Consider the following 26542-nt stretch of genomic DNA (forward strand, 5'->3'; position numbering starts at 1 on the left):
AATGTGGCAATGCAACCTCTTTCATGGAAGCTGTAGTTCAGCATGTACGAGAACAAGAGTTACCACCCACATTGCTTAAAGCAAGCTAAGTTTTGTCTCACGGTATTTAAGCATGTGAACATTATCTAAAAACACATCTTTAATGTCATTTTGCAAGTGCAATAGCTAATTAGCTATTCAGTTTACCTGTAAATGTCAGGCGCTGTAGATGCGAAATAGTGTGGTTGTTATTTTTTGGTACCACTGCAAGTTAAACGGCATCTGTCTACAGCCATCAGCAGAGATTTGTGTGTCTGCTCACTTAGCTGTCAGACTCCTCAGAAAATCTGAAGCTGGATGAGCATTTCTGGTTTGACTGCAATCACTGTTTCTCAGTCATGTTGTCTTTTTACAGGAAATTCATGTTTAATATGGCAGGAGTTTTTTAATTTCATACCTTCATATATGAATAATCTCAGAATTGATGATGTAATATGGTTTCACGTGAATGTCTGCAAGCATCACGTTGAAACTGCAAACACTGCTGTTTCCATTATGTAGACCAACAGTACATACTGCGTCTCTTTAACACTAAAAGTCATCATCATTTTTCTTCTTTTAAATTTCTCTGTATGTCCTTATACCCTACCTCCTTCCCTCCCCTCTCCTCTATCTTTATTGGCTTCAGGATTTGTTTCCATTTTATTGCATTTGGCTCTGTCTTGCTTTCTGATTCAGCCTACTGGCACTCAGCTGAGAGTACTGAGTGAGTAATAAAGTGCTGGTGAAGAGCGACGTGGGGAACATATGCATCTTTTCTGGGGCAGTTTAGCTGCTCTTGGCATCTACATGTGTAATGTATATGGGCATCGATGTGTTAATGTGCACTGGTGTCAGAATCTTTGCAACAGCTTTTACAGGCTGCATGTGCCTAATTAAGGGGTTTCATTTTTAATTGGAAATACTACTATAAACATTGTTCAAAATGCTTGTGTTCAGGAAGCAAAGACATCAGCTTTATATGTCTCTATTGTGTAGCATGGTTTGGCCAATCTACAAGCGTTTACGATTGTTTTTATAAGACTGCTTGCTTCATAGCACAGATATCCTCTTTATGTAAATAATAACCATACAGCATGATTGCAGCTATTGCATAGCCAGCATCTAATTTTACCTTTTAAGTGTAAGATACTAGAGCAGATATCAGAGGTTAAAAAAAGAAGAAAAGCAAAAAATGATCAGGTGCAAACTGGGGCAACGCACAGCATCTACAGTTGAAACAGTGCAGAGCTTTACTGCAGTATTTTCTTTTGGCAGTGTGTGAGGCCTTATTATTGCAACAGAAGCCAGGAATCCTTAATCCACAGGGGTCTCAGTGGGAAGGAAAAGCTTCTTGAACAATCCCCGTTCTGGGAGCCTGTGGTGAAATCCAGCGATCAGTCAACCCTGAGCCCCTGAGCCTCCTGAGGGCTTGGGACTCAGGCCAGTGTTTTACAATGGCCCCGGTGCACTGAGGAGAAAGAGAGGAAGAGATGGGGAGACGGAGTGAGAGGAAAAGACGGAGGGAGAGTAAGAAAAGAGACGGCGATGCAGCGATTGAGAGAGAGAGCGACAGCCAAGGTCTGCTGGGAGAAAACACCATAACTCACAAACACATAAAAAATAGGCTCAGCATTGGTGTATTCATAGAGCTGAGTTACAAGGCTGGCGGGATACAGGAGTGGGTGTTGATTTCGCATGAAGCCTACCCACATATACACATCTCCCCATAGTGTGTCTGTTTTGCGCCAGTGCATTTGTATCTAGACAGAGGTCTTTGCACAGGGGACTATTTTTGGAGGGAACAAAACCGGCCTTTCAACCTTCACCATCGATATCATTCAAGTCATCAAGGTCCGACAGAAGCCTTTAGGAGGCCATCGTGTTCATTTTAAACCAGTGATTTAGAAGCCATTCATGCTGTACTGTGCATAATCTTACTATTTTCCTTACCAGAACCTCCTCTGTCACTCTGCGATGTTGAATTGTTGAAATGTGAATGGACTGACACATGGTTTTACACAGCTCGTGAAATAGGAAAGACGGCTTTTTTCTTTTGCAGATTGATTGCTGGCATGAAAATAAAAACTCACTGTTAAATGTCACTGAAATTATGAGCTGTGGTGAGATTTTTATTAATAAAAGAACAGGATTTTAAGGAACAGAACCAGCTCGGCTTTAAAAATAACGAGAAAACAACATCGCCTGAGAATGTTCCGTTTAGCATAGCTGCATACAGTTTCATACATAACAGTGAGACAAGATCATTTTCTGTGATTCATTTGCCTGCCATTTAAGAAGGGCAACCTTTGACCACCACTAACTAATGAAAGTACATTCACATGCATGAGTTCATTTTATAAGCATCCTGTATTGTCTTGTTCTCAGGGAGCCAGAGACTCACCCTGCATTTCCGACCACCGGAAATGACTATTAATGCATCGCACTGTTTGTTTACATGGTTGATTCATTCCATGTACATTTGACGTCACTAAACAGCAACAACAGTACCTACTCTGTGACCCAAAAGCATCAATATGAGAATTTTCTCATGGAAGAGATACTATCCATTAGACTCTTATAGGAAAAACCTGTTCCCTTTGCAACACTCTCTTTGTTAGAATGGATGCAATTACACATTGGAGTGTGTGCAGGCACAGAGGCCTGACGGGCAGTCATCAAAGCTCATTTGATCCTCCACCAGAGGGCAGTGCTAAGTGCTCTCTTGACCTCAGAGCTCTGCCTGAGTCCCTGGTGGTGCAACGCCTGCATCTCATCCCACCTACTACTGTACCTCAGAGCTGTGTTTATCTGCAGTCAGCACACACACACACACACTCGATAATCTCAAGTAGAAAAGCAGCCGCTAATTGTTGCAATTGTTTATGTTTTCCAAAGGACTAATGCTATTTTTTTTCTGCAACGTGCTCTTCTATGTAGTAGGCATCGTGTTGCTTTAACTTTCAGACTGAGATGAAACTTTTTCCTTTCCTTGACTCTGTATGGTATAAAGCATCACTTCTTTCTTACAAAGCATAGATGGGAGGTGTTTTGGATCTCTGTCTGCACCTCTCAAAAAAAAAAAAAAGAATACAAGAACAGAGGATGCACAGAAATCAGTGAGAGCGCTGAAATGGAGCTTTTTTAATAATCGCCTCGTCGCACTGTGCTAAGCTTTGTATCCAAGTGTGTCTTTTGTGTCTGAACAAGCCTTGACGCAAACACAAAAGGCAGTCAAACATTTTTTTAGGCTCCCAGCTGGCTTCTTTAAATGTTTAAAAACCGAATGATACTCCGTCTTCACATGGCATTCTCAGTCTGCATTACTGAACAAAAGGTAATAAGTCATCTAAGTCTCCAGTGAACACAATCAAGTTCATGTGTTCTCTTGACAAAAGCGTTAAGAAGAGTTAAAACATATATCTTTCGTCTCTGGCCTTTTGCATAAATATTTGGATTACTGTACAACAAAACATTTATTAGAAGTCACTAGTCTCTTTTTGAAGATTTTAACTGCATGCTAAGTCTGCATATTCACTTGTATGGGCAAGGCTGTGCACTGACCTCTGCAAAGACTCTCACCACCCACTGCCTAGCATTCAGATTACACAATCAAAATACATTATGAGACATAAACATACTGATGTTGATGTTTTTAGCCTTTTTAATCATTTCTTATTCCTTTCTGCACATTTGAACACATATTCTCATTTTGTCTTGACAGCTTATGGGAGACTTTGCAAAGCTGTGGAGAGCAAATATATACACTTACTTGGAGACAGCTATTCTAGAAAGCAAAGATCAACAGTGTATGATCATGGATTCCAACAGTAAATGTACAAATCTGAAAAGAGCAAGCATCTGTTGAGCTGTCAGTCCATATCAAGGAGATTTTTGACAAGCATGAATTTTACCAGCATGAAGACAATACATCTGTTATATCACTGCATTTTGTTTATATCCTTTGTCATATTTTGCTATTTCTTTGTGCCTTTTCTTATCTGTTTACCACATTCACTGCTGCTGCAGTGCTTCAGTACTTCAGTATAGTTTAGTTTATGTAGCATAGTTTAATCAAAGAGGGAGCATCTTGATTTTTATAAGTGACTTTGCATACTGTTTTTACAACCACTTTTGTTATTGTGCTGTACTGTACAGAATAGTTTAGAAGTAGAAGATTGATACCACTCTCATGTCTTCAGGGTAAATGAAAAACTACAGTCAACAGCCAGTTAGCTTAACTTAGCTTAGCATAAAGACTTCAAACACGGGGAAATCAGTTCAAATTAGGCAAAAACTGCATGTCGGTACTTCTAAGGCCTTGTACACAAGAGTATGGATATTTTTCTACATGGCTATCTTTCTCCTCACAGCGATGATTATGCAAAAAAATTCTCTGTATACACAGGAGCACAAAAATGACTACAAATGTTCTAACAAGCATGCCATGCATCGACACGACATTCAGATACCACAGATATACACTACTGTTCAAAAGTTAAACTACCAAATTCTTGCTAACTTGGTCTGTAGTTTAACGCCATTAGCACTATTACTTTCTTCAGTGGAAATGGCCTCCTTCTGCTTCTCTTTGATGAAAGAGATGACAGTGACGACAAAAAGTAAATTTATGTGCCTAAAAGCCAGACACTCAGGACTTACACTACCGCTCAAAAGTTTGGGGTCACCCAGACAATTTCATGTTTTCCATGAAACTTCATGCTTTTACTCATGTGCTAACATAATTGCACAAGGGTTTTTTAATCATCAATTAGCCTTTCAGCATGTTTAGCTAACACAATGTAGCATTAGAACACAGGAGTGATGGTTGCTGGAAATGTTCCTCTCTATCCCTATGGAGATATTCCATTAAAAATCAGCTGTTTCCAGCTAGAATAGTCATTTACAACATTAACAATGTCTAGGCTGGATTTATGATTCATTTAATGTTGTTTTCATTGAAAAAAATGCATTTCTTTTAAAAAATAAGGACATTTCTAAGTGACCCCAAACTTTTGAACAGTAGTGTATACGTATATCATAGTTTCTGTGGACTTTAAAGGGCAAACACAGTCAATGACATTGAGTACAGCAGATGCAGAGGATTTAGGATACTAGGAAAGCGTAAAATCAAAATGTAAATTTGTGATTGCTGGTGTAAGAAACTGGTAGATATGTGCCATTGATGCTTCATTACTCAAAGCAACAATATACACAGCTACACATAAAGTTTTTCTAAGGCTTCACTCAAGAAATCTCAGCTTGAGTGACCAAAAATGTAATTTCCCTCTCAATGATGAGGCCCAAATGTAGAGGAAAATGTTTGTTAATATCATATTGCTAATATCCACATTAGAGTCATTAGAGGTCAAATCCTAAAGCTCCCTAATCACCATGTGATATATTCTTATTTTTTTCATGCGACAACGTAAACAAAAGCATAAATTTGAAACAATGGGGTTATTACCAGGAGGGGGTTGTGCTGGACTGTTTCACTGAAAGGTGCAGTAACTTACACTAGTTGCCTGGCAACCTCATTGTGATAACAGCAGATGTGGTGTTTGTTCCTTTAATTTATGTCATTTTTACTTTGTGGTATAGCAGACTAGCTCAACTCCTGCGGATCCTCGTTATAAATTATAAACCTTATTTTTCTTGTTATTCACAGCTTGTTTACTTACTAAGCTCCACTCCATATTTAAAAAGCAAGTTGTGTTTTCTTGTAATGCTAACCTTGACTTTGTAGTTTTGTATTCCTTCTCATGTGGAATGTCCACACCTGTTGATTATTAATGAATGGAGCTTCCATCACTTCTCGAACACGGCAGTTTCCCTTTCCAAAGATTCAGTTATCCAATTCTATCAATATGAGAAGAATTTCTCAAAGGTCATAACCTTGTAAGACAGAAGCCCTGTGTGATGAATTTCTAAATTAGTTTACATATTTTGTTCATCGTGTGAATTCAGGTTTGTAGAAACATGCAGAGCTTACAGTCCTCTCCTGGAATATGCCTCAGGACATGACTTATTGATTTCAGGTCAGAAATCAAAGGATGTTTTCTTTGCCAACAAATAAAAAAAGGGCTTACGGTCTCATGCACCTGGACTTTTCTTTTTCGACTGTTTCAATGACTGCCTGACTGTCTCTCCAAAGACAACTAGTATCTTCACATGTTCTCTCTAAATCATGCTGCATATTTGCTGCTCTAAAGCACCGTGATGTTCAGAGTCCCCCCGTTCACAGCAGGGGGACTCAGTGTTACAGAAACAATGTTTGCCACGCTCCCATCCTTCCTTCCATTTAGCGAATTCATATGCGGGCAGCTGATCAACTGACACTCCTCTCTTTATCCAGTGACACGGTGCATGAAATTCTGAATCTGGTTCTGTGTATGTGCTGACTCTGGCACACAATTGATTGTTAGAAAGATTTCTGTCCCATTCTGTCACACTGATGATCTGCAGGCTTTGATGGAGGGAAAATCCTGTTTTAGACAATCAGCTGTGCTGTTACGCCTCGTGGTATTAAGCATGTGTCAAGAAATGAGATTGGAAAAGTTTTTTTCTGGAACAAACCAAGTATATTTGTTAGACTGTTGAATTCTAACAAATAGTTTACTTGACATTTTAACAACTAAAATATCTGCAATTATTTCCTCTTACATCTTTGTGCTTCATTTGTTATTTCTCCAGAGGCGTCATTTAATACCTGAGGATCTCCACATATCTCCTGACAGTGTACCCAGAGCATTGCATTAGGGATGGAGATTCAAAGTCACAAAGCTGTCAGAGAGGAGATAAACAAACTGGATGCAGGGAGGGTTTAACTAGGGAGCCCAGTGCAGAAAAAAAAGTAAATGCTAATCGACATTAAAACCCTGAAATTAAGTTCACAGCAAAAGCTAAAGCACATTTTAGGCTGAAACCACTTGCTATCAAGTTTTATCACTGTAAATGCCTTGGAGTGATGTGATTGACAAGCTTAATCCTCTCCTCTGCTCTCCTTAGGAAAACATATTACTTAAGTTGAAAAATAACAACGCCGGCACAATTGTAGTCATGGAAATCAGCAACATTAATAAACGTGGGAGACACAACATTACATTTATCCACGATGCAAATGAGTCGACCATTTTCCAGTAGTGTCATGCGTTAGCAGAGGTGAGAAAAGCAAATTAAGTTGACACTGCTGATGGATTGTCAAAAAAAGCAGAGTAATAGGCTTACAGCGGCAAGAAAGTAACTCTGACAACTAGCGTCTGCTAATGTCACAGCACAAAATAGAAGCCTGGAAAATTGTATTTGCCATGCTTTTTTATTATCTGAAAATGATGGCTGTTGGTCATTGGGAATCCTTTGAAATTTGAAAATGTGTCCTGCGAGTGAACTGACTTTATCAGTAGCTTTCAGTCAGGGTAGAATATGACTGTGGGTACAGACTATGCAGCCTGGATCATTTATTGATTAAAATTCCTTCAGTAATGCTTGGGGCTTTATTTGCCCTGCTTGACATAAACATCAGGCTTCAAGTTAAAAATCTCAGGTCAATCCACACCTCCTTGACAGCGCTAATCACGCTGTAACACCTCCACCTTTGAGGACCAGGCAGACTTGGATTCACACAACCTAAAATAAACAAACTGTATCTGCGTTGCTATTCCACCAGAATTTATCCATATAAGCCTGTTAACATCTCCAGTGCAGGACATATTTAGCAATGTGGCAACGAGCCCGTGTACAGAATTATATACAGACCCAGGAATGCTAATCTTATCTTAATACTCTAAGTGACAAATTCCTCTCTGGGCTCCAGGGCTTGTTCCTGGACAGAAACACTTAAGATTCATGAAATCTCTGCAATGCATCAAGTCAGAAGTAGTGAGAGTAAGTTATTATGAATAATGTGATGACGATTAATTACGAAATTATTTAATTTTTTAATATAAGTTTCCCCAGTAAGAGACTGTGAAGTGCCATGGGCTTATATTAAGAGTGGACACATTCACTTCATAGAAATGTACTTAACACGTTCAGGTAATTGGGATAAGAGAAAACTGCTACTGTTCATTTGCTGGAGCTTCATGCTTCCATTGTTTTTCTACCAAACACTGTTGAGCTATTCTGTCTCATATACCAGGAGTAAAGCTGATGGTTTTATCTGTGCATTTGGTTTGCCTGTGATACTGTGCTCTGAATGTACTCTGGTGACAGCTAAACTCCAACTACACACAGCTTTACTTTTGTCCAGAGAGCCGTCAGTCAAAGCTTTGAAATGGAACTTACCATTCATGAGGCCTTTCTCCATCATTCACCCATTCAGTGAGTTCAGAGTGACGACTGCTACAATCATTCCAATCTGCTCTTATTCTCAGGCCGTCAAATGCAGCCCTTTTGTCAAAACCATGTGTCTGAGAGATATGCACAAAATGTCCTTTAGCATCAGTACTGTCCGGCATCTATATTCAATGCTGATAGATGTATGGACTTTTTCCATTTTAACAGCCACGGTGTAAGCGGTGCAAGTCACAGGACTTTCACCCAGGAGACTGAAGTTTGTGTTTCATATTGGACAATTTATTTTTGAATCAAATTTTGTTGTATTTCATGACATCACATACAAAAATACCACGGTCTGTTTTGAAATACACCTTTTGACAGCATTGACCACATGTTCCAATGGTCTCATGGTGTCTGATCTTCACAGACTTTTTACAAGTCTATCAGACTGACCTGCATGTTGCATAATTATGCTGAAGGGTGACCATTGTGTCCAAATGTGACAATGAGGGGTCCTGACGAAGACGTAGTCTGTGAAAAATTGGGAGTGAAACAAGACTCATCCTTCTGATAGACTTTAATGTCGGAGTGGCACATATTCAGTTTGCTGCTTGAACAACAGTTCAGGCGTAGTGTGTGTGTTCTAGTGTCCATTCAACCTATATAGCGATGCCACAAGATTTAGTATGTCTCAATACATACTATGTCAAAAGTTTTATGCTAAATATACCATATACCTGTATGTCGTACTACATACACTAGTATTTTGCATGCCTTTCTGGTAATTTTAATCCACAATCCTCTGAGCAGTTACATCACATACACTGATATATCTCATGCAAGTATAATCAGGTTTGAGGCACTGAGAGTGCACAGAAAGATGGCACTGCGGTCTGCGATTGTCAAAGTTTAAGGCACAGTATCATGCTATAGCAGTGTTTCCCAATTGTATACATATTGCATGACACAGTAAGTTTGAGGGCAGTTATGTATTTAAAGTAAAAAGGCAAAGTATTTGATTTGGAATGCAGATGCGTTTGTTTTCATTTTCATGGTGTTTAGCAAACAGTGTTGTGGTGCATTAGCAAAACCAGCTAAAATGGAGTGTGGATCATGACTGTAGCTATACTCTATTTATATTAATAAATAAGAAGGAAGAATACAGCCTGCATGAACAGCATTTTTTTAAAACTACATCAAAGTGAGAGTGTCATCCTGCTAACTTCAACAGCCCAAGTAAATCAATTGTGATGCAGCGATTACTCAATGGAGGATTTTTATTGTCTCTCATCATTGGGCACAATTTGTTACTTTCATAAACAAAGTAGTGATTTAGGAAGTGGTACAATGACTGAGCAGCCTAGGTGGAGTGCTGTGCTCTCTGAGTGCTTTTCTAGTTTAAAATGCATCTTTTTCTCCAACAGTCCAAACATCAAAGACAATCGGTTCACAAAGAAAAGCAGCAAATTTTCACACAGAGGGACGTGATATCATGAAATTACGGAAATGCTCTGTGTTTAAAAAAGCAACTTATCAATTAGTACAATGGTTAGAAATGAAAAATCTGTTGATCAACAAATTTTTTGGGGGGAATCATATTTATAATGCACAGCGTGTGTCCCAGAAACCATGTTCCCACACTATACTATATGTACTAAACTTTCTATTTTACGTTTCAAAAAGAAATTCCATTTTGTGATAAATGTATTTTTTCCCCCAAAAGGTAAAGCTGAGACCTAGTAGGGCAGACTTTCAGCTTGAAAGAGAAATACAGTCCACATAAGGAGCTACTAGGGGAGGATGGAGGCATAAGTCAGCAGCAGGACTTTTTCCCAGTAGACTGTGGTTTGTGCCCAGTGTGGGAACATTATTCTTAGACTTGAGGCTTGTTTTCATTCATTTTTTGGTTAAGTTTAGGCACCAAACAATAAGTGGTTACATGGACAGTATAATGGTTTGGTTAAAATAAAACCCTTTCACAATGTGTTTGAAGGTTCTCCTCCATTTCCTGGGTTACCAGGGTAAGTACTGGGCCTTCTAATATATGATCGGGTGGCTGAAAAGGAGGGACAGTGAAGCGATAAAATAAAAGGAAAAGATATGTTGATTTGAAATGTATATGTGATATTTCACAAATGTAATTCAGCTGAAAAATACATTTCAAATTTTGGACGAGAGTGAGGTGGCATAATAGATTCCTCTTTCACTGTTTTATTTGACTATTCTACAGATTACTTTTGGAAAATAACCTTTTTTTCCAAAAGTAATCAAAAAAAAAGCATATTTTTTCATATATTTTTTATATAATTAAAGATTTACAATAGCATATGGGTCACATTTTATATCCAAAGTGAGCTGTGAGTGTCCTGCTTTCTCTCACAGCCTCTGATCAAAGACTCCACCTGTCCTGTTAACTGACATAGGCTGTAACCTACAACCTCCTCAAAAGACCTTTCCACTCCGAAAACCCTGACCAGACCTGAGGCTTGCACCCCACAGAGATCTGTGATGTTATGCAGGTAGTTCCAGTCTATTCTCAATTTAAATTCCAATGAAAAAATGACTGAGTAGTCGAAGATTGCTGTAATGAACCTATATTTTGGATTATTTTTCAACGCAGTCCCTCTCTGAATGGCCCTCAAAGCACCAAAGAACAAAGACGATTGAGAGGAAAAGTGAACATTAGTCAAACAATTGAGCAAATGAAAAGTGCGCTATTATACTCCACTCAGAAGACAAAAAATGAGGCAGTTCACATTAGCTCTATAGGCATTGAGAAGTGATAGCCATTGGATGAAATTAAGAATCTTCAATTAAGAACTGTTCTGTTTTTCCACAGCAGGGTCCTTGCTACTGCCAGTGCCACTAAAACTCCACTTGAATATCACAGACTGTTTTAAAAGCATTAAATTATGGTGATCAAAACAGGCTGCTGTGATTATCTGGCATTTTGGTTAAGGTCTTGACAGTGGAAAAAGAAAGGTTTCGAATAACACTGACATATTTTCTGCGGTTTAATCAAGTCTGGAGTTTTGAGAGAAGAGTGGCGGTCTGGCCAGACGACTGCAGCAACACACAAAGATGATATTTGAGACTGTGCAGTGAAAGTCGAGCTTCTTCCCTCTGCCCAAGATGGCTTGAGAGGTGATATTTCAGCAAAATGTCCCCAGTTGCTATTCTATGTGAAGATTACATCGACTGGAAGAGAAATGAGATCTGATAAAAACTGCTGAACTGACTCTAACCTCAGGAAAGTTAGCAAGATACAACAGTAAAGTAATATAGTGAGGTGGTCGAATCAAATACTTTGTATTGTTGCACAAGTGCACAAATATTTCTATTTAAAGGTTAGATTCAGATAAAAGTATATTGCAGTCCTTCCTCCAGTCCAGAATGGTCACCTACCAACGACAATACAAGCCAAAGACAAAATCTACTGTTCTCATTCAGTATGAAAATGCATTCTAAAACTAATCTGAATTTCTAATTAGGCTTTGTCAGTTTAATTAACTAAAATCAAGTGGGCATCATTTTTAGTCTTTTCAGAGCAAAATTTACACTCTTTTTTTTACTGGACAGCATTTGCTTGTTGATCTGCAAGCATTTTTCTGTATATTAGAGATGTCCTGAGCTCGATATTCTCCTGGGGCATAGGATGATTGTCCTATTTTTACCTCGGGTTAACTTGTTTGAAGTCAGTAAGCCTCATAGAAGTCTGTCATGGTGCTCCTTTACAAGCTAAATTCTCATAGTGCTCTCTGATTGCCAACATGGGGCTGCCCACTTCCTCTGGATGCTTCAGTTTTAAACAACTAAAAGCTCCATCTGCTGGCACAACCGGATACTACAGCTAAACTACAATACTTGAAGTGTGTATTATCTTGGAAAATGGAATTAAGTATTGACAGGTACAAAATAATAAATTACTTGGATTGGCTCAGGATACCACTACTGTAAATAAAACATAGACGCAGTCTTTAGTTCTGAACCAACTCAAAGAGCGCTACACTTGCATTTTTTCTAACAACCAACAGGGGGCAACTCCTCTGGTGGCAGAAAGAAGTCCAGTTGTTTAGAAGTCAATGAGAAAATTATTCTTTTTCTCATCTGTTTTTTTTTTTTACCTTACAAAAATGTTTTCCTAATGAGTTTTTGGTCGTAGATGCTGGTTTGAAGAGCTTTTGAACACAGCATGTTTGTTTTGTAAATTATGCCCAAATTAGAGTAAAATACAGTACATTAAAGCAGGGTATATGTGGTGCAGTGGTACCTTGTGATTGGCAGCTTGCTACTGTATCGGCATACAACTGCTAATATGGTTGTATTGGCAGTTGTATGCCAATGAGGACACTGAGAACTGGAGTGCCCTCCTCAGTCAGATCCACTGTTATGTCCAATTTTAGAACCTCAAGATGACGAAATCTAAATACCAAACATGAGGCTTTAATACAGTAGTCGAGTGACGTCACAGTTGCTACGACCATTTTTCATATACAGTCTATGCCTGCAGTGAAGAGACATTAGATAAAGCTAAGGTTCTCTCTATAAATGATCATTAAAGTCTTATCTTGTGTTATCTTAGGAAAAGATCACTGAAGCATTCCAGCAACAAGTAATTATTTTAATGTATCTATGCATTCTGCTGCACACTAATGGTCAAAACAGTCAATTAATATGGCTTTAAAGTTACCTCATTATGACAAGTAGAATTTTTTTGTGGTATAATATTTGAAATAGTCTTTGTCTTGTGCCTCAGCAGCACAAGGATTCACATGCACAACATGATCACTGGGTTAAAGGAGTATAAATGACACCATAAAATATAATAACGCAGCTGCATAGATAGACACAAAGAAGAGCGCTTCTGATGTAAACAAAACAGATTTCAAACGACTAAAAAAAGGGCTTGCAGATGTTTTATGGGGTGGGAAATACATTCAACATGTTTTTTAGGCCTTGAGGATACATATAATGTATTTTGGTGAGCATAGCTGAATGTAAACAAAACCCTGTTTGTTTACAAGTCTCCACAGGACACCTTTAATCAAAGCATGTCCATGCATTATTAAGCCAAAGAAATCTCATGAATAGCATCAACTTGCTTTGATAAAGACGGGTTCACACACATCTACTTGCATCATCTGCTGTGCTTATGCTATAAGGGCCACTGGTGTTGTGGATTGCATAAGCCTCCCTGTGCTCTCACACACTGCAGAAGCCCACTCAAATCAGTGGGTGACATCCCTCCAGGGAAAGTTATGGTTCCCCGGGGAGGCGAAAGCATGTCATTGGCGCAAAATGGTTGGCTAAGGCTCAGAGGGAGCATTTTAATTGTAGCTTGTGTCATGCTGAAATAATCAGGGAGGCTGGGGTGTCAGGAAAGGTTGCCTGCAATAAACAGTGTCGTGTTACAGGTGCCATGTGTTATTTTACAGGTCTTCTTACAGCCACAGTCGCTCACACCGTTTTGTAGTGTACAGAGATGAGCGGCCTGCTTCATCTTTAGTGTGTCTGTTTTTTTCCAACAAATGAATGCCGCCTGAGTGGGGAGCTGGCAGGTTATTTGCCTTTAAAGGCGCTGCTGAATCACGGAAAACACATATGCCGACATCTGGTCGCAGGAGAGCTTGTTGTTTCCTGCACAGATGTGAGAGATCCATATGAAAGCCAAAAAGTACTAAAACTCAATATGCTAAATTCAGATTGTGCATTCACACAGGTCTGGCGGGGGAAAAAAACGAAATTTCACCAACACACAATCCACCATTTATGTAAAATGTGCCCCTCATCGTCACGTGTCATTTGGAATAGTTTATCATATTTCATATGCCAGCTAATTTGGAGATCATTTCTGAGGCATTGCTTGTTCAGTTGAACAGAAAAAGTCTAATTAAACTGCATGGGATGCAGACGACGGAGAATTACTGTTGTAAAGTTGTTCTACACCTGAGAGGAAGTGCTATGAAAATTCTAATTGCATTCCCATTTTAGCTGTCAGTAAGAACAAGGAATAATTTGCCAACCAGCTGACTGTGAGACGGGTGAAATTGAACGTTCAGGCTTTGAGAGTGAACTTGAGGTTTAATCTTAGCATCCAACCAGAAAATACTAATCCTTGTGAGGTGTGTGTGCATGTTTATTACCAAAAATGAAAGCAAATGCCAAGTGGAGAACAATCAACGACAGCACTTGCCACGATTAAAGCCTTTCTCTGAGTGCCTTAGATAACTTGTGGAGTAAAACTTTTCCATTGTACCTGCCTATCAATAGAGAAGCGAGAGTGAATGCAAATCCAACACAACCCACCTCTACTCTGCGCTAAAGTGTGAGCTTAATTAGCTGCGGGAGCAGGTTTGTTGAACAAAAACCTAAAGAAGGAGACATTGATCAAGGGAAAGGCTAGGAAGATAAAGCACCAAGAGAGTTGGGCAACCTGATTTGTCTTTAATTAAAAGTAAAAGGTTTATCCTTGCAGACGGCAGCTGCTGGTCTCCAAAGGCCACTCCAATTATAGAGTCAGACAAAAGGAGGGAGTCCTACATATCCAGGAATGGAACAGCTGAGACACTGATACAGACAGTGTTGTTGTGGGAAGAAGCATGTAAACTGTTGTATGTGAATGTATTTACAGTATGCGTGTATGTGAATGTGGTTTCTTTTTCACACGAGTGAATTTACAGATCTAGCACTAGTAAATGTGTAAATACCAGGTCAGCAGGGAGAGGAGGGATATGATTTTTCCAGTTTATGAAGATGTGTGTGTGAGAGTGTGCTGGAGAAGAGGGACGGTTGGAAGAGGGCGTCCCTCTAATGGTCCCTCCCCAGCCCTGCCCCTTCACATAGAGGAGTATCCTGTAGCAGGTCCCAAAACTGGAAACTCATTCAGTCCCTTCTGAATGGAGTGTCTTTAACATGAGACTGGAGGACTTAACTTTCAGCAAAGAAAATATGAGAGCCCTGCATTCGGTCCTCGTTGGTGCCTTCCTGACCCTGCTGCTCTGCCTCCCCAGCCCCGGTCATGGAGGTAAGTGACACTGCAAATCACTCTGTTAGTGTCCTGTTTCCCCCCTCCTGCTCTCCTCTGTCAGAGATGCACAGAAGGAGATCAGATCACTGTCCCTGTCTGACGCATCCCCTTTGCATAAATCAAAGCATGGCAGGCTGATGTGTTAATGCCTCCTAGTTAAACTGAACTAATTTAAACTTTAACCTGCTGCCCTGGGCAAAAAGTTTTTTAAGTAACTCCACATCAGATCTTCTTTTCTCTTTCTTATTCACTCTCACAGTGCACATGCCACTCATTGGAGTGAAACCTTCCTTTTCTGGGAAGAAACTCAATACATATGGGGGAAAAATTTGCCATGGTCCGACCCTGGTCCAAGGTCTGAGGCAACATCTGTCGATTTCGCATCTAATGCATTTCTTTTCTTTGCCTTTCAGCCTGTGCCCAGCTGAATGTGTGAGTGCATTTACCTTGAGAATGTTTGCACTGAAAGCGTGTTGCCAAAAGGCAGGAGGTAGAGAAGCCGAAGCCCTCTGAGCTGAGGTCCCTCTGCCGGCAGCAATGAATGGCTCTTTCAGAGGGAAGTGCACAGTGGCAGGCAGAGCTGCTCCTTACCCACCCAGTGAGGAGAGATGAAAGTGAGAGGGGGAGAGTGTTTGTAGGGGAGATGGCTGCTGGATGGTCAAGGCCCATACAATGGTCCCACACAGCAGCAGTAAAGAGATTCATGTATACCTTTCTCTATATCTTATGAGGCAGCAGAGCTTCATTTTATTCAGTGTGTGTGATTTATACATGGAAGGGAAATTAAAACAGTCTCTTCAAACTGCTTAAACAACTCACCTCAGCACAAAATTATACATATGGCTAGTTGGCAGGTTCAGCCTTGGACTTAGAGCAGCTGTTGAGCCCATTGTTTTCTCCCTGCTGTCAGATCTTCAAACTTGCACTGCAAATTCCACTCCAATTAAGTCCGGGCGAACCTCTCCATGAGTGTCTCATTGGCAGCTAAAGTGGGGAAAAAAAAAAAAAAAGTGGCTCTTGATCTGAACGGAGGAGTCGCACTTTGTTTCAGTGGCACAGAATCAAAGCTCAGCCAGAGAGCTGGATTCAGTTCTTCTGCACTGTGATCTGTTCACCGAAAGCATGAAAAGAGTCATCTGCCCTTCTGTTTGCTCATTTATAGATAAACCCCACTGACTGGCGTGACGGTGACACCTCCGCTAAAGAATTAGCTGTACACTGAGCAAACAGTGAGTGCTGTCTGAGTGTGGTCACGTTGCATTTGCTGGCAATTTGCAAAGAAGCGTTTGCATAACAGTGTGGAGCACCTTTATGCAGATATAGCGCTGACTGGTTAAATGATGCAGTAGATGTAATTTTACACATATCTCAGACCGAGTGCTCTTCTAATCAAAATGATGGCAGAATAAAATGGGAGAAGTGTACGAGCGAACAATTTCTCCTCATCTAATTATCTGCTGGCACAATCCTGGCTGCCTCAGTGTGAACAGTGCTAACCCACTGACCCTGGAGAACTAAATGCTAATGTTGACCAGATGTACCAAGTCGCTGATTAGATTTTTGCCCCCCTTTGCGACACAAAACGCCAGCCACAATCTGTTGGGGGACTCTGCCACAAACTACCTAGAAGGCTTACCGAGGGTTTCATTTTTTACCAGTGTTTACATCTTCGAATGTCACTGGCCACATGATGCCCAGATGCCTCGGTGTACTTCAGATTTTTGGCGCATTTCTTTTAAAAAAATCCTTCTCAAGCACTTATTCAAGTGTTGAGGTGGTCGAACAGCATCCACTCTCACTAAACTTTTTAGACGATAGCACAGGTGAGTTGAGGTAAATCACTTGTACTGCTACAAAAATGATTGTGTAATTTTCTCAGGATGGTAAAATTCATGTAAGAATGCCAAGATATGATAGGAAGCGTTTCATACCCAATTTATTTCAGGCATTCACACTCAGAGACCTGCCTGTTTAGCCTTCTGGTGATGTCATGCGCCACAGTTTAGCATTGCACCTGTAAATGATAACATCCATCAAAGTCTATTAAATTTCATTTAACTATTTTACATCTTGTTTAACAGTCAATATCATTTTATCGTCAAATTTAAAAGTGACATCTTTTTTGGCATTTAAACAACAGACAGCTAGTATGGCTCTGTATTCAGCAGCCATATGAGAGCTCTTTCTCACATCAAGGGATGCTCATTTTATCATGTCTGTATCTGAAATTGAACATGACATGTTCCTGTTCTCAGTCTTTCAAACACCCTGCAGCACTGTGTCTCTTCAGCTGCCATTAAGGCTGCTCTTTAACCATCACTTTATCAAAGTTTGGAAAAATTGGCAGGGTAGTTATTTCCAAAACAAAAATTGCTCTCCAGTGTGTACATGTTGCTTGGTTGGCCTGATAATAGAGCCTTTTCCTCATTCTATTTCTGTCTGGCACACAAAGTTTGGTGCTGCTTATTTGCTGCTATGGAAGCCATGTCTGTTGCCACTCCCTTCTGTTGGCCGAGGAGTGTGAAAATGTACTCACTTTTTTCTTGCCCCATTACCAACCTTTCTGCAACCTTTCTTGTTTGTTGTCTTGTTATACTTGCTGGAAATCCATTTATAACATTTTGGCATTTCTAAAATACAAATATGAGCAGACAGAAGAACAAATTGCTGGCTGCTCTGTGTAAAATGCCACCAATATGTATATGAAAACAATACCAGATAACACTGAAACAACTGACTGAATCACCATCTAGCAAATTGTGGATGCCTGTCTTAAATTGCTCAAATAACGTAAAAAAACAGCAGAACATCTACTACAAACAATATCTAATGTTTTATGCACATTTGTGAGTGTATAAGAAACGTGTTGTTACTGAATGTGTTTGCATTTTCAATTGCAAAGCTTAACGAAGGGATTTGCATCCTGAGACTGCATATGAGCCTGCTGTCTCCTCTTGAGTATAATGTCTCTATGGTAACAGGAGAAAATAAATATGGAATTTGCTGTGGCTTTGTGAAGTGTCCATGTACAAGGCCTCCATGTGTTCCTTGAGAGCTGGCAGGAAGAATGGTGTACAAGTGTCTGCACAGAAGATTATTAAGTCCAATATTTGCATTGGGAAATTGATGAGATTAGTGTTCTGCTGGTTGTGCTGGATCCACAGACACACATTGTGACCCTCCCTTCACCTTGTAGTTTAAACACAGCGTAATGTTAGGACAGAATAGAAATGTGGCTTTTGGAGTGAATCCAAACAAGAAAATCAGAGTGTTTATAAATGCATAGCAGAACGCATCGCTCCTCGTCTGCTTTTTCTCTGTATGGAAAGCCCTCCACATGTCAGTGTTCATGTCAAGTACTTCCTTTGTCCTAAAAAACTGTGGCATGTACTTCACTTTAATGTATTTGGAGTGCCTATTATTATTTTTGATCATGCGAGGTTTTGCAAAAAATATAACACAATAAAGGTTTCTGTGCTGCAGAACAAGGGCTTTTCTTTTAAAACCTAAGTTGTGAATGAGTCATTCTTCAAGATATTCTGCTCACTCACATCCTCATCCTCTTGGCTTCATGAAAATGAGACCCTTGTAGCATCTCTGAGCATGGGAGACAATCAATATTGATAATGTTTCTCATACGATATAACCTCCCTCGCTTCTGCCTGCCTGATGTTTCATCCTGCCACTTTCAGAGAGAAAGTTTCAGTGAGTCATGGTTTATTCAGTATTTTTGGGGGGATTCTGGCCCGAGGCAAACATCATTGCAAAGAATCCAAAGTTGGCTGTATGTGCAACCTGCCTCGCTGTGCTCGTTCCCTTTCTGTAACTTCATCTTGTTTCTACAGGTAGAATTTTATATCCGACGTGCAGCTACAGTCTGAGTAGCATGTCTGCCCAGTGATTACACTGTCGGGCCCATAATGGAGTTGTTAGAGGTTTGATTCCTGTAATAACTCCTGTAAAGGATGTCCTTGAGCAAGACACTGAAGCGCTACAGCTCATTCACAGTGAGCTGCTATAGTCAGATCAGCCTGTGAGTTAGCAGCAGGAAATGTGCCATGTAAGAGAAGCCGGACTTGTTCACTATTTTATCATTTATTTCACTGAACAGCTGCAGTTAAAATCAATCCAGTTTTCTACAAGTTCTTTTCATCGTTTTCATCATTCAAATGATAATGTTTCGCTTGTCCAACTAACTGTTGAAATCTTGAAACAATTAGGTTTACACGAGCCAGTAGTTTATCCACATTATCTAAACAGCTTAGTTTAGGAGTCAAATGAAAAATAAATGTGCCCTAAAATGCATGATTACAGAGTATGGCAGGTCAAATTCAAAATATTAAGTAAATCTGTAAACTGTGAAGGATTTTTACAACCAACATTTGGTAAATAGTTCAAAATTTTATTTTAGTTCCCTTTTCAAATGCAATAAATATGGCTACCCCTGGCGGTGCAGCTAGATTACCATCTCACCATCTCCTCCAGGGCCACAGACTCTCAGGAATCCCAAAGGCTCAAGGCTTTGGGTAATTCACTGGTCTGGTAATTGTGCATAAACCTCTATACCATTATACCAACTGTTCACTGTTAGAATTAATTAAGGCCCTGTATTGTAGAGAGTGTCCCAAGTTAAAATCTAGTTGAAGACTTAGATTATTTCAGCTTATACTGTGACTATTTAATGCATATTCCTAATCATTGTTGTGCTTAAATTAGCACCAACTAATTGCTAATACAAATTAATCAATACACAGTGCAAAGTGATTTGAAGAAATTGGGCTCACTACTTCATTATTGGCCCAAAGCCCTTGAGTCAGTTAATTGGACATGTCCTACAGGGTTTTGCGATGAAAAATTGCTTATTTTGCAAGTTTTAAGGAAACACATGGTATGGCTAAAGGTGTAAATACTGACAGGCATCTATATCTACAAACCTAATGTCCAAGTGGGACTAAATCAGATTTTTCCTCTAAAGCAGGAGAAACACAATGTAGCTATCAAGCTGTCCTTCACAGAGGGGACAAGTGAACAATTCCTCCAAAGTAAGGAAGAAACTGAGCCTTCCTTCTGAATGCATTGGCATTGAGCCTCATTGACTTACGATAGCACATATGATAGCTCCATTTATGCTCATTGTACTGCAAGAACCCTGAAAAAAGTCATGTCCCTCACCTTGAGGATTTTATATTCCACTGGCAGATGATCTTTCCTACATTGTTCTGTTTGAGGATTCTAGCTGTCAATGGCAGACTGCTCAGATTATATTCTAGGGCTATATATGCTCAGAGCAGGCCGACAGCCCACACACAGACTTCATTTAGCATGGGGTGTGTACACAGAAGAGTTTCTGTACATAAACACAGACCCAGATTTTGTCCCGAGGTGGAAGGTCAAAGGCCATCTTATGGTGGCCTCATGTGTTGTTTTAACCCCTTTCACGTCAATCAGATAAGCTGGTGGAAGGGGGTTTTGCAGGAGTTTAGTAACGGATGGTCTACACCCAGATTTCAGGTTTGTAAGTGGCAATTTGGGATTTCAAATTGTTGTTATTACTTTGGTGCCATGCAATTTTAGGCAATTCTAAGGGCACAGTCTTACTTACAGCAGCAGCAGCCACTGCATGGGTGAACACTGAACAGTGTACAAACAAGTTATGCAGATAATTTAGGGGCTTTTGAGCAAAATCTGAGCAAAATAACCCAAACAGATACCAGCAGAGGTTGTTGAAAAAAGAGATATCTTGCAATAAAAGTTAAAAGCATGAAATCCCAAAAAGCAGCAAAAAAGCCAAAAATGAACATACATTACTTCTCATGTGTTGCTGACATGTTCTTCTCTTTTTTTTAACTTATGATTTTGTCATCACTAAAAAACTTGGTAATGATGGTTACAATTGCATATGTTAGAGTAAAATATACTTTTCTGTCACACTCTGTCACATTATTCAATTATTGGTAAGGTAATGTCCTGTATATGGGAATGCACCCATGCATACAATAATTCCTCTATTATAAACACTGTGAGAACTGATATAGGAAACAAAGCTAAAACATATTTCCAATAATAAACTAGAAAACAGACACCTGTCACGCTCTTACTTACAAATAAAAATAGTTGTTTAAAAATGTCCCAAAAGCTCTTGATGACAACGTGCTATAAACCAAAAAAGTAAATGAACCAAGTAACTGTTTGGTGTGATCACTATTTTGCCTGTTGAACAGCATCAGTTCTCCTTAATACATGCAATGTTTTGAAGATACTTGGCAGGTCGATTGATCCAGGCATCTCGGATGTCTTGCCACAGTTGTTTTGAGAAATAAGATCTCCTCAATGTTTTCTGTCTTTTCATATAATCCCACACAGACTCTATGATGTCGAGATCAGGACTCTGTGGAGGACAGACCAAGTTTAGCAGGGCTCATTGTTCTTTTTGTCACTCAAGATACCTCTTGTTTATGAACCAATTTCTATACTCTAAATGAAAAGAAATATATGTTGAAATACCGCCTCATGTGCGCAAAACCTACGAATCTATATTTGTCAAAGCAGACCAAGGCTTCCTCTTGTTTAGCATGAGATTTGTGTGAGGCGGAGTGTGAGATGTGTTTTTTGAGAGTTGGCAAGTCCAACTGAGGCTGATGGTAAAGTCATTGTAGTCATAGTTTGACAGATGTTTGACCTGTGTGAGGGTTTAAAAGGCAAAGTCAGGGGACCACTAAGAGTCATGTTCGTAGGTTTAATACTTTTGGGGACCTTTCATGGCAGTCAGTCCAATACTTGTTAAGGTATTTCAGGAAGTACCAGAGTGGTGGACATCGCAATTGCCAGTTGTTGAAAAATCCAGCAGTGGACAGATGAAATCCTATTAAATGGATGTCCTTGGCCTGAAGCTTACAACCCATACTGGGAAATGGCATTGATTAGATTTGACTCAGGACTTTTTTGCGGCCTGTCAGGCAGCAGGATGTGGATAAGAATTAGATTATGGCGATTATCAAACATGTTGACTAGTAATATAAAGAATATATAGACAATTAAGACCCCAAAAGCTCGGCACAATAACACAAAGAGAAATACTGGAGGTACTACAAGGATAGAGTCCTGTGCATTAGGACACCTTGCAGGACCACAGTGGGGCCAAGACCTGAAGTGGAACATTTCTAATCAAAGTGTGTTATGACCCTGAGAAAGACAGGCTTATAGTCGCTCCCCGCTGCAGCGACGGAGCTGTGTGTTTATTTTTGATAAGAGCTGTTGGGGAGTTTAGTGCCCAAAATGAAAACTCCAGAGAAAATTCTCATCATCACAGAACTGCCAAGTTTTCAATAAGCAGGAATTATGCATGACCAGATGTCTCGATACGAGCGGCCTCTGTGGGTTTTTTCTTTTTTGACTTTTTTTAAAATTTTTTTTAAGAGAATCATCTGTTTTATCATTTGAGTGAAGAGGAATCCATTCTGGTCTGGCTGCCATTGTTTCTGTTATCCATTGAAAATAAATGAAAAGGACAAAGGAATAACAAAATTCTTACCCCAAAGGGCTTTTATGGTAAAACTCATTCAGTTTAGTGCCCAGGAAAAGCTCTGCTTCTTGTTTATCACGAATGTTATCAACTGGTAATATCATCAGATCTTGTTATCATACAACATCATGCGATTTAAATTAATGTCTATATTAGATTGAGGAACAATGCTTGCTTTGTTGCACATTCTGCTCTGCGTGTATTCACATGCCCTGATCAGTGGAATCATGCCGATGTAGCCAGTGGGGTAACAAAAGGCACTGCAAAAGCAGAGTGAATCATGGGAAATGTTTCCAGAGTTGGGCTGATTCATCTGAGACGTGTTAGGAAAAGCCTCAGGTTTCCACTCCAACATCTGGAGCTGGCTTGGTCAGTTAGGAACAAGCCAGGGCTGGAGGCCTTAATCAAATTGTCGCCCCGCTTCTCTTGCCTAATATAGACAAAGCAACTGTGGAGAAAGAATGTCGGCGTGCCGCAATTAGCTGCGATTTGAGGAAATCTCAGTGTCAGATCTCGCTGTTCATTGTTGAAACAGGCTGAATGGCTCGTTTGTTGAAAGATGTGACAAATTTCTCTCAGCAACTCTCCAACTCCTGGGATCTTTTTCGCAGATTCTGTAGTCACACACAGTATCTCAATTAGATCAGCCGACGTAAGCCCAGCATTGTAAAACCTTATTAATATTCGTTAATATTCATGTATCATATGTAGAACTTCATACGTGTGAAGCTATATTCTGCTAAGGGATTGTTTTGTTCCCACTATCCCTTAGAGACATGTGTCTGCTATTTTTTACAAGTCCTGCAGTGGTAGCTCACACATGAATATGACTCACCAAATTGCATATAGAGAAATCCACTGTGAGTATGGGGACTCCCTCCAGCCCAGAGGGTGCATGACTCATAAGCACAAGGCCGCAGTGGTTAATCATGAGACATCAGACTCCAGACTAATAGTTTTGTGCTTCTAATTAGCTCCTGCCTCTGAGATGTTATTAGCCTTTGCTCCAAGACGATGGGATTAAGCTTTAGCCGCAAGGTACTATGATATGTGAACCTCCAGGTAGAAATAAAACATCTCCTTTTGCATGTATTTGGTTAAAGACGGAGGTCTAGCAATGTTTAGAGTTTCTGGCAAATATCTGATAACATCGAAAATGCAACATAACTGTCTTTATTTTCCACATGGAGTATATTCAGCCATGTAAAATAAATATGATAATTCCATTTCCACCCAAATGGCCAGTCTCCTGTTCTGTCACTCCCTCAGCATGACAGTGGGAGGTTGCAGTGAGGAGGGACACTTTTCACAGCATGCTGACATGAAGGCAGATCAGCGCCAGCTCGAGTCCTGTTGAAAATCTTCATCAACACCGCTGAGGGACCACGAAGGACTCTGAGTAATTTGAAGCCAGACGGCCTCATTACGAGCTGGGTTCAGACAGAATCAAGGGACTGGGGATCACACCAGGCCTGGGATCTGGCAGATGACACTCTAGAATAGCGTGCACCAGATAAATATAGCTAGAAGGTAGCACCAGCAGACAGCAAGAGCATGTTGCTTCACATGAGGCTGACGAAAGAGGGAAGGCAGAAGGAAAGGAGATCCAGGGTGGAGATTTTGGGTGCGTGTGTGTGTCTACATGATTGTGTTTATGTGTGTATGCGAGGGCGTGTATTCTTTATGCACTGCGGTTCACACAGATCCCAGTGTTAGAGGGCCAGGGCAAATGTCGTCATCCCTCTAGTTATGAAGGCTTAAAATAACCAGAGGAAATAATGTGTCCCACGAAGTTTGGTTTGACTGACTGTACGGCCGCCTGCAGTAGCATGAAGCAGAGAACAGCTGCACAGCGGGCCTGAAACACACGTCACTGGTTTGCCAAGTCACACAACCAGGCTCTTTGTGCAGTCCTGTGTTGAATCTTTCACACAGTTCTGGCAAAACAGATGCTGAAAACTTCAACTTCGTTACATAAAATGTGAAGTGGGCGAGGTGTGAAAAATGTATATCTTGTAACAGCAAATTTACTCTGTGGTTCAGATTAGGCAACTGAAATAGTTGTGGTTGAGATAGAAATCTGAAGGTTTTATTAAAAAAGAATATCATCTGTAGTCAAGTATTGCATAGAAAAAAGTTAATAGAAATGTCAAAATTAAAAAATAAAAAAAATAGCAAAAAGGTTTTTATTCTCATTTAAGTTGGTTTGACAGTTTCAAAGAGTTTAAGCACCTCATGGAAGAAGGAAACACCTTTTTAAAATGTTAAAACAGCTGCTTTCATTTCTTTCATTCATTTTTCTGTTTTTCCTGAAGATTTTTCTCCATTTTTCACTGAAAGCTTCCCAAAATTTTGTTGGCTTCATTGGCTAGATCATCAAAGTTTTTCATTGGTTGGGAAACATAATCTTTTTACTCTACATAACTCTTTTTACTCAAGGAACGACGGAGTTATTCTGCATACGTCTGTCTGTCTGTTGGCAACATTACTCAAAAACGGACAAAGGGGTTTGGATGAAATTTTCAGGGAAGGTCAGAGATGACACAAGGACCAAGTGATTAGACTTTGACAGTGATGCAACTTATAGTCTGTAACCACAGATTTGTTAAAGATTTCTGTATCATTGCGAGATAGCGGCATGGCGTCACTGTAACTATGACAACAAGTGAACGCTACATCAGCTGGCTCCTGACGATCACGATTGTGATCCTATTACAAATCGACCGTTGCATAATTATCAGGACTTATCCATCAGAAACGATACAAGGAACAATTGATTAAATAGTGGGGGTCTTTCTCCAGAATCGCTGACTTTACCTTTAATCTCAATTAGTGTTGAATTTAAACACAGAAGGATATTTCTATAACGGTGTAGAACTGAAATCAGGATGAGTTGAAGGTCGACAAAATGATCACAAAGTGGAGAACAGAATAATAATATAATAATAAATCCTCATTATTTTTACAATTAGATGCCTCACCAGTAAAAAGCAAAGGATTATTTGCTAAAAGGTAAAGAGAACTTTTGTTCTGCTCTCATGTTTTTCTGATAAACAGAACTGCATAAAGTTAGCTTAACCTAGCATAAAGACCAAGCAAAAAGAAATAATTAGCTGAGCTCTTTCTGAAGGTAGCATTTGCCCACCAGCACCTTTAACACTCCTTAGATCATGTTTGTTCTTGTAATTATTTTTTTAAGGCGTCCTCATTTTTATAATGATAAAAATAATAATAAACTTTACTTGTATAAAGAGTTACAAGGTGATTTTCAAATAACATGAAAAATTAAAAAGCAACGTTGAAACATTTAAAAAGAGCAAAACTTCAGAAAAGACAATAAAATATTAAAGAAGGCCAACAACAAAACTCAGAAAAGAGATTGTTAAATATTATACAAAAGCTCATCTGTACAGGTTAAAAAAAAAAAACCTCTCAGACTGAGTTACTGGTTCTGCTGGTTCCACAGTTTTGGAGCTAAAACAGTAAAAAGCATGCTCTTACTTTTTGACTGTGGAATCTTGTGAAAATGTATTTTTAGTGGCTAAATGTTTCGCACTACTGTACATCCAGCCATCACTCTCATCACAAGACACCTAGTTTCCACCTGTTACCCACCATCAGACCTCTACCTGTTAAGTCTCCCTCTCACATTCTGTCTTCCAGAAAACACCTTTCACTCCGCGCCATTGTGCTCATAT

General features: G+C 39.7%; 1 protein-coding gene across 1 annotated transcript in view; it reads left to right on the forward strand.

The window, feature by feature from the left end:
- Positions 1-15158: 15158 nt before the first annotated feature.
- Positions 15159-26542, forward strand: part of cspg4 (chondroitin sulfate proteoglycan 4) — a 72038-nt gene continuing 60654 nt past the window's right edge. The window contains exon 1 of the mRNA XM_023297260.3: positions 15159-15319. Within this exon, the coding sequence (XP_023153028.3) occupies positions 15208-15319 (112 nt within the window). The 5' untranslated portion in view covers positions 15159-15207. The remainder of the gene's footprint in view (positions 15320-26542) is intronic.

The sequence above is a fragment of the Amphiprion ocellaris genome, chromosome 3 (genome assembly GCF_022539595.1).
Source record: "Amphiprion ocellaris isolate individual 3 ecotype Okinawa chromosome 3, ASM2253959v1, whole genome shotgun sequence".
In the NCBI taxonomy this organism is placed as follows: domain Eukaryota; kingdom Metazoa; phylum Chordata; class Actinopteri; family Pomacentridae; genus Amphiprion; species Amphiprion ocellaris.